The 12,810-nt window shown below is 35.2% G+C and overlaps 2 protein-coding genes across 4 annotated transcripts; both read right to left on the bottom strand.

Moving 5' to 3' along the window:
- Positions 1 to 128: 128 nt before the first annotated feature.
- Positions 129 to 5,211, bottom strand: LOC9303626 (glutamic acid-rich protein). Of its 2 annotated transcripts, none has more exons than XM_021017647.1 (12): positions 5,097 to 5,211; positions 3,279 to 4,357; positions 3,167 to 3,200; positions 2,722 to 2,804; positions 2,479 to 2,538; positions 2,290 to 2,400; positions 2,077 to 2,157; positions 1,912 to 1,995; positions 1,264 to 1,759; positions 977 to 1,068; positions 727 to 757; positions 129 to 646 (listed from the first exon to the last, which is right to left on the bottom strand). In XM_021017647.1, exons 2-12 carry the CDS (start codon positions 4,302 to 4,304, stop codon positions 483 to 485), a joined length of 2,262 nt encoding a protein of 753 aa, XP_020873306.1. In that variant the 5' UTR covers positions 4,305 to 4,357; positions 5,097 to 5,211; the 3' UTR covers positions 129 to 482. The 2 variants fall into 2 exon arrangements, with proteins under 2 accessions (XP_020873306.1, XP_020873307.1); XM_021017648.1 differs by having other exon boundaries at positions 5,041 to 5,170.
- Positions 5,212 to 8,246: 3,035 nt separating this feature from the next.
- On the bottom strand, positions 8,247 to 12,249 carry LOC9303625 (probable WRKY transcription factor 20). 2 transcript variants are annotated; one of them, XM_002867507.2, is made up of 6 exons: positions 11,711 to 12,249; positions 10,484 to 10,639; positions 9,685 to 10,195; positions 9,438 to 9,594; positions 9,198 to 9,353; positions 8,247 to 8,945 (listed from the first exon to the last, which is right to left on the bottom strand). In XM_002867507.2, exons 1-6 carry the CDS (start codon positions 11,942 to 11,944, stop codon positions 8,474 to 8,476), a joined length of 1,686 nt encoding a protein of 561 aa, XP_002867553.1. In that variant the 5' UTR covers positions 11,945 to 12,249; the 3' UTR covers positions 8,247 to 8,473. The 2 variants fall into 2 exon arrangements, with proteins under 2 accessions (XP_002867553.1, XP_020873408.1); XM_021017749.1 differs by lacking the exon at positions 11,711 to 12,249 and adding an exon at positions 10,939 to 11,685.
- Positions 12,250 to 12,810: the final 561 nt, after the last annotated feature.

The following is a 12,810-nucleotide window of genomic DNA, read 5'->3' as shown; positions in this document are numbered from 1 at the left end:
AGAACCATTTACGCCATAAAGGGAATGTTTTTATTGGATTTGCCTTGGTAGATTTGCAGATATGTTAGCGATGGACCAAAGATGCGTGATGCGCATAAGATACTTCTGTAATATTTAAATACTATATTCAAAGTCTAACGGGAATCATTATTCATTTATTACCATTGGCCTCCTTCAAACCAAAAGACATAAACTACAGAAAGCTTGAGAATGTATCGAAAAGGGAGCCTCACAAATCAAAGACAATCCAAGGAGGCTTTTATGTTAAATGCTATAGACATACAAGCAACCTATCCTTTGGCTATGCAGCTTCTTCCTCTTGTCTCTACCAAAAGTAAAGCTGCTTTGCGCAGTTCAGACTCCAACAACAAAATATTACATCCACAGATTTAACTTACACATTAGCCAGATGACTACTAGGCATTCGGCAACACGACCTGTGAGAGAGAGACTCGATATGTGCGATGTGATCAGAAAAGAGTTCAGGCTTTCACCTCCTCACCACCTCCTGCTTCCTCCTTCTCTGCATCCTCTTCTTTCTTCTCCTCCTCCTCCTCCTCCTCTTCCGCTAATTTGGTGAGCTCCTCTTGGATTATCATCTTTATAGATGACTTTCTTGGAGTGAGATCTTCTGTGAACTCCTTAGCTGAAAGATGGATGAAACAATGTGTTTAACATAACCAGGATCACTGAAATAACAAATGACTGAAACCAATCTATTCATACCAAGTTCTTTAAGGATGTCCGTGAACGTAGCCTGCAGAAGAATAACAATGCTCTTGTTAGGTTATCTAGGTATAGAAAACAATTCATAGGCTTGAATAGATATTGCACAACAAACTTCAAATCAGCTTTCAGAAAACGAAGGTTTTTCATGTAACCAATAAGTTCGTTCGGCAGAATCCAATTTGTTTTATTCCGCACACATCCCAAGTAGTTAAGTGTATCGAATATAAAAGGTTGAGAAATTCCTCACCGTGCTAAAGTCCACTCTTTTCAAGATCTCAACGATTGCATTTTTCAGCACTTTATCACTCGGCTTGTCCTTCCCTTTTCCAGCCCTTTTTACTTTTAGCATATAGACACAAACAGAGATAAACATGGTGTCAGAAAACATTAGTCGCTGTAATATTGGTTTGCTTCTGCAAATGAAGTTGTAAGGAATAAGATTCTCCAATGCATCTGACACCCTACACCCAAATGTGCTTTATTCTACCTAAGTGACCATCTTACTGGAAGATAAAAACAGGTTAATGACCAAACCTGGCTTCTCTTTTGATGCAGATGTTGAAGGAGCCGGGGAGGCCTTGGTAAGTTTTTCAGTCTTCTTCCTCTTAGAGGAGGCTTTTGGACTTGTATCACTGTCATCATCAGTCTTCTTTCGTTTGGATGATGATCGCTTCTGTGTAACCTTCTCTGGTGGACTGGATTTTGCAGCGACTGCTGCTTTCTTGTTTCTGGCTCTCCCTGCTGATTCTTTCTTCCCAGCTGACAATCTAGAACTACGTTTCTTCTTTGCAGTTTCTTCTTCAGAATGCTCCTCAGATTCATCTTTCTCCTCGCTTTCAGAAGGCTGAGGTGCCTCATCCTCAGATTTATCAGGAATGCCATTTTCATTCTCCTCCTCTTTATTCTCTTCTTTCTCTTCTGCCTTCTCCTCCTCTTGTTTTTCTTCTTCTTTCTCCTCTTCAGACTCATCATCAGAATGAGCTAAACTCTTTTTGACACCTTTTGCTGCTTCTTCAGACTTTCTTTTGCTCTGCAAAGGAAGTGCAAAATAATATAATCTGATTTACGTATTTAGCCAGAGACATTGACCAGTGATGGACAGTTGCAAATAAGCTACATTCTCTTCAGAGTTATAACATGAGTAATGACCTAGCAAGCCTCCAGCACTAAGCTATGCATTACCTTTACTGATCGTTTGGAGGATGAACTCCCAGCTGTAGGTGAACTTTGCTTGGGAGTTCTCTTGCGTTTTGCTCCCTTACTTGACTGTTTCAAGAGAATGTTTTAAAAGAATGTAAGATGCATGATAGTTATTAAAAACAAACAATTTTCCCAACACCAAATTACCTTCTCTTTCTCAGAAACTGCACTGTCACTTGTCACATGAGGTTTCTCCAAAAACTCAATCAGTTTTGTAATAATATCTTCCTGTGTTGAAAAAGCATGCAACAACAAGTTGCCATATTCGATTAAATGGGGAAGTGAATTAGCATAAACTATTCACACATGAAAATAATGAATCTCAAGAACTAGAACTTAGAAATTCATAACCATAATGACCTTCTTGGTTGTAGCCTTGGTAATATGTATGTCCAACACATCACAAAATTCCCACAGTTTCTCTTTGATGCATTTTTCAAGCTTTTCTTTTACTTTCTCTTTTGCCTTCTTCTGCAAATAGCAAAGAGTCCCACAATTATATACAAAGTAAAGGCATATGTAAAGCAATCTTCATGTAATGTTACACACCTCATCTCCATGCCAAACGAAACCAGAGAAACCCAATATGTTTGTCTTGATCTGAGCAGCCTGTTAAAACAAGAAGAATGAGATACATACAAACATGATTAGCAGACTTGCTGCTAAGATAAAGCTGCAGAACCTGAGTCCAAACCACTGGTCACAAACTACAAGAGTGTGCCCATGATTGACAATTTTAGAATTATGACTACTGGAGCGGCAGAATATGAAAGGGTCTAAAGAGATGTTCACCTTCCCTCTCCTCCCACCAAATAGAATCATGTGCAACAGCTTCAAAGTTTCATCAGGCTTCTTCCTTGTTACCTTGTTAGCAACTACAAAGAAACAACATTCAAGTTATCTACTTCATTTCAACTGCAAAAAAAAAGGATTGAAAAAATGGAACAAAAAAGGTATTTTATCTATAGGTCGTGGTTATTAGATTTTGGTTAACAAGAAATCTTACTTGAGCCAGCTGGAATTGCTCAATGCCAAGAAAAACATTTCATACGAAGATTCACATAACCAGAACAGAATAATGTATAGATCAAAGAATCCACCCAGAGTACAAATGCAATTTAAAAACTAGCAGTATCCAGCACTTAAATTTCCAGTAACAAAAGAACGTTAAGGCCACACACATTAGAAAATAATTACGGACTCAAACTGTAAACTTGTAATTAGAATATGAACATACCATTGGGAATATCTTTGAGATATGCACCTCGCCCCTGTAATAATATCCAAAAGATTATTATAAACATATCTAGCAATGAAGTTCTACACATTTCAGGAAAGTATTGGCAAACCTTTTCAATATGGAATTCTCTCGAAGAGTCTTTATCAATCAATGCAACAAGCCTCTCAACAGATTTCCGCTCACGCACAGGGCGATCAGAGAAAGGAGTCCTAGGCTCTGCTTCCTTTTTTACTTCCTCGTTTTTTGTCCTCTCGCGAACCTTTCCTCCAGAACTCTTGCCTTTCCCACGCTTTTTAGAACCCTTGCTGTCTTCTTTTTCATCTTCCTTCTCTACATTTTCATCTTCTTTATCATCATTTCTCTCCTCTTCATTGTTGTTCTCATCATCACTCCCTTCTTTTTCATCTTCTACCTTTGCCTCATCCACCTCAGCCTTTGCCGCCTCAACTTCCTTTGTTTTATTTACATCCGTATCTTCCTTCTCTTTTCCTTCTTCAACATTCTCCACTTCTTCATTGTCATCCACATTCTCCACTTTTTCATCCCTGTCTGTCCCTTTGTCTTTATCTACCAGTGTCCCTTCCTCTCTGATGTCTCCTGTATTGCCATCTTTTGTTCCATTTGCTTTTTCACCTTCATTTTCTATGTCCTCCTTCCCAGCATTTTTGTGGTCCGCCTCAGTACTATTTGTCTCTTGCTTTTCATCATCTTTGGCATTGTTATTGTCTTTAGATTCCACGTTTTCCTCCATTACGGTATCTTCCACTGAAACACCATCACCAGTTTGCTCTTTCTTTCCATCAGCATCTTCATCCATGTTGGTAGCCTCTGCTTGTCCCTCATCTTTGGTGACCTCAACCTTATCTTCAATTTTTTGAGTCTCAGCATTGTCTTCCTTTTTCTTAATTTCTGACACTTTCTCTTCCGTCTCACATTTTTCTTCATCTTTCTTTATCTCAGCATCTATCTCCATTTTTTCTGGTTCAGCAATATCCTCATCTTTCGTAAGTTCTTGTGTTTCCTTTCCCTCAGCATTCTCCTCCTCCTTTTTTCCAGCCATTGCCTCTGATGGCCTTTCAAGAGAAGTAGTCTTGTTTGCGGTTGGCTCAATGGTTGCCTGTGTATCTTCCCCCATATTAAAAAACAGTAGATCCTTCCACCAAAAACACTTCTTGTTGTAATCAAAGGCTGTGCATGAGAAATCAGTTTAGAGGATTAATATTGCTACGATAGCAGAAATTAATGCTCTCTCTATAAAGAAACTTAACAACATCACATAAAGGACATGTTAAACGCATTGAATTCACACTAGCATATATGCAACAAAGAAAACTAACTCCAGGATAACAAAATCTAAAACTTGGCTGGTCAAAATTTAATTTAGATCTCATGCGTGATCCGTAATTATCACTTACTCCCACTTTAGATCTGAAAAAGAAGATCTAAATGAAAATTTGAGTAAGTCATTAAGAAAACAAAATCTCAAATCTCAAAGGTTCATCATTTATGCTCACTTCTTCTACATTCTGGAGAAACAAAGATCCAGATGGACAAATGAAACCCAAAAACACCCTATAACTCAGAGAAATCTCCTAACCTTACATCACACAGATTCAGAGAAAACAAAACCCCATCTTTTTATCCACTTGAATCTCTCGAAATTAAGTCAATCAACGTCAAATTCATGCATTTTGACAACAACTTAATAGCATCGGATGAACAAAAAGACAATAACTCCTCAAAACATCGAAATTCGCAGATAAAAGAAGCGCATGAGAAACCCTAACTTCTCATCGCAACTTTCAACAAACACAACACCAAACCAAAAGAACATGCGACTTCAAACCAAAGCACGAAACATAAAAGCTCACAAAGATTTAAGCAGAGTATCCACAGGGTTCTAAAGCACAAGACTTTGGAATCTCACCTCAGAGTATCACAAGACCCGGCGGCACTGAGTTTTTTTTTTCCTTACGAAACAGAACAAATAGCTTTTGTTTTTCTTTTCGATAGCGTTTTTTATGAGAGAGAAATTCAAGGATTCGGACGCAAAACCGGATTTTAAATACAGTTTAATGCCACGTCAGGTGTGTAGGATGAATCATCGCGGTCCAATTTCGTTGCTTCAAGAGAGTTCATCGACGGTTCAGATTTTATGTTTGATGCATCTCGTGGATCGATGACGGCTTCAAGGATTTCAATTACGAACCAAAAAAAGTTAACATATTCAATGTTTGTGACCTATAGAAAAATCTATATATAGTTTTTTTTTTTTAATTACAAAGATGATTTTAAGTTAAAATGGATAAATCAAATTTATTTTGGTACTTTTTTGCATGGCATGATTAACAAATTGACACATAAAAATTGCGATAACGGATTAAATTAAATGGAATTGTTTCACTTCTGTTTAATATGGAAACGAAGTTCATGTGATTGACCAAAATGATTAAAACAAAACTCTTTCTTGATCTTTGTTACTCCTTTTTTTTTAGAAATTTGATGAATACGTTAAATGTTTAATTATGATTGATTTTAAAAAGCATAAATTAGGTAAAATGATCCAAAATGAATGAGCTAAATAAATGACGTTGACAAACCGTTTTTGATATTTAACTATTTTGATGACGGTTTGGATCCGCTAGTAAAAATGGTGTTGTCATTTTTGCAGGACTTTTAACATGATAGTTCGATTTCACCTTTTAGCAAAAGATTGAAGATGATTTTCTAGGTCCGGTGAAAAAAAATAATAAATTATTTTGACAACGATGATAATAAATCACTTACAATGTCGTTGCCTCGTTGGTTTGATAGCGGCAATTTTTTCCGTTTATCGGATACTAATTATCTAAAAGAATATAATAAATTTGTCTCTAACAAAACTAAGAAATACAAAAACCAACAAAACTAAATTCTAAATATGAAATTAGAAATTGTAACTTCCACTTAATAAACTAGATATACAAATGTCAAAGAGAACAAGATTACTTGTTATGTAACAACTAAATTTGATTCTAATTGTTTCCTCAATTGTTTTGTTCCTAACATCATACTAGATTATACTTATTTCGTCTTTTATTTTTATATTTTTAATTTTTAATTAACATATGTAAAATAAAAGTTTTGATGGCTATAACAAAACTTTTAGGTTTATTGGTGATGGAAAGTTAAAAATATCAATTCTAATCATCACACAACAAAGGAATGAAGTTGAAAATATCAATCTCCATTATTTACGTTGGATATTTGATTATTTTCTAACATATTCATATATTTTTTAGTTATGCAATATATAATGAAATAAATTATTCTAATACATTTATCAAATATTTTTTCTTACCTCTTTCTTATCTTGAATAAATTTTTGTAACTCATTTTTAATATATGTATCATTATATTTAGTTTTTTTGATCAAATAGATAATTATATTAAGATTATTATAATATTTATTTTATTTAAAATTTGAGGTTTAAGCGTTTTTCAAAAACAAAAAAAAATTAAAAACAAATTTGGTCCTTAAGATTAAACAAATATGACATCATATGTTTAATGAAAATTATATTTAGTTAGTAGAAAATTAGAATGAAACATAGCACTCATGCTTAAATGGAGTGAAATATAGTAGAAAAAAAACTATAATTAAATATGAGTGGAATTATATTACAAAAAAAAAGAACCTTCTATCCTTGGGTTTGTTTTTTATAAAACTTTAGAATGAAGTTTATATTATTTTATAAGAAAGCAAATTTAGTTTGTCACTTACAAAATAATATGAGTTTGATCTATTATGTGGAAGTTTATATCAACAAAAAAACAAATTATTTGTGAGTTATATCAACAAATTATTTTGTAATATATAATATGTTTTTACTAAATATGAGCAAATACAAGATATCAAATCGTAAGAGTCGTTTAAATTTCTTCTAATTATACTTATATTGAAACAAAATTATGGAAATTATTTTAAAATTATTTTTGAAATGTTAGCATTTTTATTCTCTACTATGGAGTTTTAATTATTTTCTTACATATTCATGTATATATTTTCTAAAATTATGTGATCTTTTAATGAAATAAATTTTGTAAGAAAAAACATCTATTTTCTTACGTTTATTTTAATATAATCATAGTAAATATATTTAGTTTTGTGATCTAACATATAATTTTATAAATATCAGTATATCTATTTCTAAAAGGTTGTAGTTAAAATTATTATTTTTCCAGCAAAATAAATTTACCAAAAACCAGTTATATAATTGGTAATTCGAATTAGTAGTAAAATAAATAAAACTCTATCTCTATAACTTAAAGTATGTGAAATATAAAAACGAAAGAAAAAGATAAAAGTAATCTTTTAGGATTGTTATTCAAAATGTAAATTATATGTAATAACAATGTTTTTTTTTTTTGAAAATATTGTTTAATACCTAATTTTGTTTTATTTTTATATTTTTAAAAACTTTCTTATTGTTTACACAAAACATAACAATTATGCAACAAGCCGCGAATATCGCGGCTAAACAACCTAGTAATTGAACAAAGTTTAGTGTTATCTAATGGTAAATCACCTAGTGGAAGTATTTATAACTCCTTATTATGAGTTTTTGACAAAACTAGAACTAAAAGTTACTCCCTCCGTTTCAGTTTAGTTGTCGTTTTAGGATTTAAATTTTGTTTTGTAATAGTTGTCGTTTTAGGTTTTCAAAGCAAATGTTTGGTGAAAATTCTAGTTTTATCCATACTGTTTTAATGTTTTGGCCAATGAAATTTTTATAAAATATATTAATAAAGGGTAAAACAGAAAATTAAATGTTTTTCTTAATTTGTGTGAAAAAACCTTAAACAACAACTAAAACAAAACGAAGGGATTTGAAACTTTTATTGGAAAACGGGCAACAGTTGTAATTGTCTGCTTAAGGACCACGCAGCTAAATTACCGTCGTGGTCGGGATAGGCTTTTTTGTCCATAGGAACGGGTTTTGTATTAAATTGCACAGTGCTAGATATGCCAAAAATGTAGAGTACTATAGTTTCTTCCGTGGAGCTTATCTATCTAATTACAGTGAAGAAGAAAGAGTTTGTAGCAATATTGCTGATTCTTGTTTAAATAAAAGCATTAACATCTTGTTGGGTATTTTTACAAAACATATTTGGAACTCAATACAGGTGAAACAAACAAATATATATGGTGGAAATAGTTTATATCACGATCAGCTCTCTGTGAAGAAATAGGAATTATATAGAACAAGGTCTCGTCCCATTCCTAACCTAAGAAGAATACCATACTGTTGCTTACTTTTTCTTTTAAGGACCCGATTGTATTCTCCCTATGTTGGGCGGATATGGGTAAGATGAATTGTTCAAGGACGAGATGTCGCCATTCTGAGTCTCGTTCTTTGTTTCTCTCTGGCTGTACTGATTCATACCGCTATTTAAGCTAGCATAGTAGGATGACATGGGACTAGCATGAACAAACCTGAAATTGACTCCATTTGGGTGAGTTTGGTTGACGAGTTGTTGATTCTGATGCTGATGCTCGTTGGAAGCGTGGTTAGGTCCATCAGATGAGATTCCAACACCAAGATTGAGGCTGATGGTGTCTGTTTCATCTGGTCTGAACCGAGGCTGGATGTCGTGATTGCTGCTAGACTTTGAAGTGGGAACATCGTGATCGTGTTTGCCTTCGTATGTTGTTATAACAGCTTTTGGGTCATGTGATGCCCTCTCCACGTGTTTTCTCACTTGGCAATTAGGAGCTGTGCATTTGTAATAGCTCCTACAAAAGGCAGAGGAACATCATGAGACATAATATCTCCATTGCACACATGTTGAGTCTGTTAAGATTCCATATTCCAAAACCAATTCCAAAAAGAACCAACACTTTATGCACATAACAAATTACTAGCCCCTGAAGACAAAGACTAATTTGTTCTATCTACCATCTTGAACTTGCAAGTTATGCTTATGTATGTTCATTCGAGAAAAAAGTAAGGAATTTGTTGGGTAAAAGCTTTGATGCTGTACAAACCTGGGATTTGGGTTCCCCCTTACGACTTTCTGCCCATATTTACGCCATCTATAACCATCATCCAGTATGTCAACCTCACTCAGAGTTTGAACAACAACCCGAGGCTCTCGGATGGGTTTCACAAGTGGAGTTATTTCCATCGCACCATCCATCCTCCTGCATAAAGTTACAAGAAAGTTTTAATCATGTCAAATCACAGATTCAAAGCAAGCAGCTAAATCCTTTGTTAAATTATAATACCTCCGTTTTGAGAATGGATCATCATCGTCCGGCTCATCTTTATTCCTATTTGACGCTGCAGCTTCTCCACCATCCTCAGATGCTGAGACAGGAGGTATTTCAGGGTTACCAGTTTGCTCATTGGGGTGAGACAAGTTGTAGGCGCCAGATCCCTTCTCTATATGCAGACATAAAGAGTAGAAGGAACAAGTTATAGATATTGTCAAGGGAGTAAGTGCAATTTGTCTCAAGTTTTAGATATGCTTACCATCTCGGCCAGTTGAAGAAGGATACTTGTCTAGCCTTTCTTCTTGTGCAGCCATACCAAGACCACCAGAGTTTCGGCGACCAGGTTGAGGTTTAGGATGGTCATGTGTACCCTTGTATATAATATCGGTGATCTGCCCATCATGAGATCTTTCAAATAACTTTTTCACTTCACAATTAGGATGTGTACATTTATAATAGCTCCGGGGAAATTCACTCCCTTTGACATGTTTTTGACCATATTTTCTCCAGTTATAACCGTCATCAGCCAAGATGGATGGTGTGCTTCCTCTGGGGTCATTTTGGGAAGTCTGGATTGATTCCTCTTGATCAGATCCAGCCGGAATATCTGAGCTCGTTGGTGTCATCTGACGAGGAGGAGTTGGCCGGCTTAGCTCACTTGAGGAACCTGCAGCATCACTGAGTGAAGAAGGTGAGTGTGAGGATCCATGGCCCTGGCCTTGAAATTGTACCGGTGGCTCACTTCTATGATTGCCAAGCTCTGCATAAACCTTGAAATCAATAAAGATGTTTAGACAAAGTCATCCCCCAACAATATACAAGGAACTTAAGAACTGTGAGGTTTTGGATACAAGGCTCCTTATGAAACAAACTTAAGAGTGGCATGCAATTATATGTATGCAAAGGAGAAAGATTTTGAGATGTCTCAAGCAACAAAGTGCTGAATAAACAGAATTTGTGTAGAAGGTTCAGCCACATTTCGGAGTTCATATGTTGTCTACTCTCTGAACAGTACATTACATGCTAAGCATTAGAAACAGCACTGTTTTGGAAAATACCATATTGGATGCAGGAGGTCTGAACTCAAATTCACTGGACTTCTGCTCAGTAAAGGTGTTCTGATGGAACGCCCTGCCTGTATAAGAACTTGAGCTAGCAGAAATGTGCACTGGTCGAGGCTTGAACAAAGAACCAGTAGTAGGGGAAGGTTCTGGCTGAAAGTTAAAGAAAGTTGGCATATTATCAATGGCATGAATAAAACATAATACAAATCGGATTTTGTAAAACCTGAACCTGATCTATCAATAAACATGATGTATTTAAAGAGACCAGTCTTTTAAAAACAAAAGCAAATAAATTCTTGTTCAATCAAGGGATAAGAAGATGTAACAAAGAGATGCAAAATACAATTGAGCATAGCATATAACCTATTATTCATCACTTTGATATTTGGATAAAACGATTACTCTATAGCTCTAAATGGTGAACATGCGAGTAAAGTACTTTTTCTCACCAACAGAATCATTCAATAGCTCATATAAGTAAAAGGAATCCCCACACAGACGCAGCTAACCGAAACCTAATGTACAAAGAATGGAAAAAGGAAAGAGAAGCACCAAACAAAAGAAAGATAGACAATATGAAGAAGAAACGACAAAGAGCAAAGAGGATATAAATAAACTATCCAGCACCAAGAGAACATGATAAAAAAAAAAAAGAAAAAAAAAGGTTTATTCCAAAGAACAATCTGAACGGACACAAATACAAACCAATGCAGAGTATAGTAACACAAAGAATCAGAATCTTGGCCAAAGTCCCTAACGTAAGCAAACAAATCAAAGTTTTTAAATCACTTGTAATGGATTAAGAAACAAAAATGGAAACTCAAGTCCAATGTTTTTCCTAGTGAGCAAGCAGAAAGCATCTCCACCAAATTATAGAACCCAGTTAAGTAATCCCAGAAATTCCCCACTACGAAACACTCTAGAAGAATCATTTGCTCCACTTTAACCACAAGCATGAACAGTGATCCGAATCGGAATTGAAGCAACGAGAAACCGAACAAGTGGGACAAAAATGTCAATGTTCTGAATCCAATTCCAATTCCAAACTCAGTTGCAAAATGGCACAATCCAGTTTCATGAAGAAAAAAAAAATCCTTTAGGTCTAAAATAAAATGCAATCAGAAAACCTAATTTCTCAAATCGACACCACAGATGAGGTGAAACTGTGATTGCATTAACCATAATCGAAGAAGAAAAAGAGAGTAGAGTAGCTGCTTAAACCTTGATGTTGGAGATGAAAACAGGAGATTCCAAAAACGAAGTCGGACTCAACCCAGGAGGAATCGTGATATCAGTGGACCTCGAGATCGGAAGCTTCGCCGGTGACATCAGCTTATACCTAGCCCCTCCACCTCCATTTCCTCCTCCTCCAGCTGAATCGTGCTTTGCCATGAGATCTCCGGTCGCCGAGCAATCACCATGAAACTCCTTCCGGTCATTAGCTTGAGGGTTCATTTCAGAGAATCGCAAGGGTAGAAAAACAAAGGAAAGTAAGGAGAAGAAGCTCTCAGCTATGGCGATGGCGATGGCGATGGCGAATTGAGAGAGATTTTGGTCTCTGTGTTAGTGAAGATTGTAGTGAAAGAAGAAAGAACGAAATTGACTTCACACCTCTCTCTTCATTCTTTGTTTTCCCCATTTTTCTTTTTATATAATTTATTTTCTTCTTCTTCTTTTGTTTTTCTCCTTTATTTAGTTTTATCAATTTGTAAAGCAACCACAAACGTTAAAGTTGACAAAAAAACAAATAGATGTAAAACAAACCTTGTTTTTTTTTTTCTCATGGACATTTGTCAAATTATATAAAATAAAATAATAAGTTTGATCTAAATCACTAAATGAACTTGTTTAGAGAGTTGTCGGAACCAGAAACATCCTAAATCTCTTAGTAGCTTTAAGACTTAAGAGTGTAGTAGCATTGAATCAGTCAGAAGCAGTATTGTTGATAAGGATCAGGTATCAACAGCCTCAAGTCTTTAGAATCTAACTTCTTTTCGTATCTTTTGTGAACATATACTAGGAATTTCAGAACATTTGCCAATGATCCATTACTTAGACTCTCGTCTCTCTTAACTTCTGCGTAAGATCTCCACCTTTTATCAATACTGACCGCGACGCTGAAATATATGTATTTGGTGATCTGTAACAAGTTTCTCTTGTCATGAGGCCAAATATCTACCGTATCATCCACAATTATCACTCTAAGCTCATCAACCACAAGAATCGAGTGATTAGAAAGGTCCGAAACAAGAACCGTGTGGACAATCATGTGGTCCAAGTCAAGGACTAGGTGTAGCTGCTTCTTAATATCATCGTTATGA

This window comes from Arabidopsis lyrata (assembly GCF_000004255.2).
Source record: "Arabidopsis lyrata subsp. lyrata unplaced genomic scaffold ARALYscaffold_7, whole genome shotgun sequence".
Lineage (NCBI taxonomy): Eukaryota > Viridiplantae > Streptophyta > Magnoliopsida > Brassicales > Brassicaceae > Arabidopsis > Arabidopsis lyrata.
Note: the sequence above shows the minus strand (reverse complement) of the source record. Positions and strands in the feature narration are given on the sequence as shown.

Excerpts from the sequence above, each read along its gene's own strand:
- LOC9303626 (XM_021017647.1), bottom strand. The coding sequence starts at position 4,304 with ATGGGGGAAGATACACAGGCAACCATTGAGCCAACCGCAAACAAGACT. Across the intron at positions 2,158-2,289 it reads CCAAGGCTACAACCAAGAAG|GAAGATATTATTACAAAACT; the intron begins GTCATTATGGTT and ends TTTTCAACACAG. Across the intron at positions 758-976 it reads AAAGAGTGGACTTTAGCACG|GCTACGTTCACGGACATCCT; the intron begins GTGAGGAATTTC and ends ATTCTTCTGCAG.
- LOC9303625 (XM_002867507.2), bottom strand. The coding sequence starts at position 11,944 with ATGAACCCTCAAGCTAATGACCGGAAGGAGTTTCATGGTGATTGCTCG. Across the intron at positions 10,640-11,710 it reads TTTTCATCTCCAACATCAAG|CCAGAACCTTCCCCTACTAC; the intron begins GTTTAAGCAGCT and ends TTTAACTTTCAG. Across the intron at positions 9,595-9,684 it reads TTCTTCAACTGGCCGAGATG|AGAAGGGATCTGGCGCCTAC; the intron begins GTAAGCATATCT and ends GTCTGCATATAG.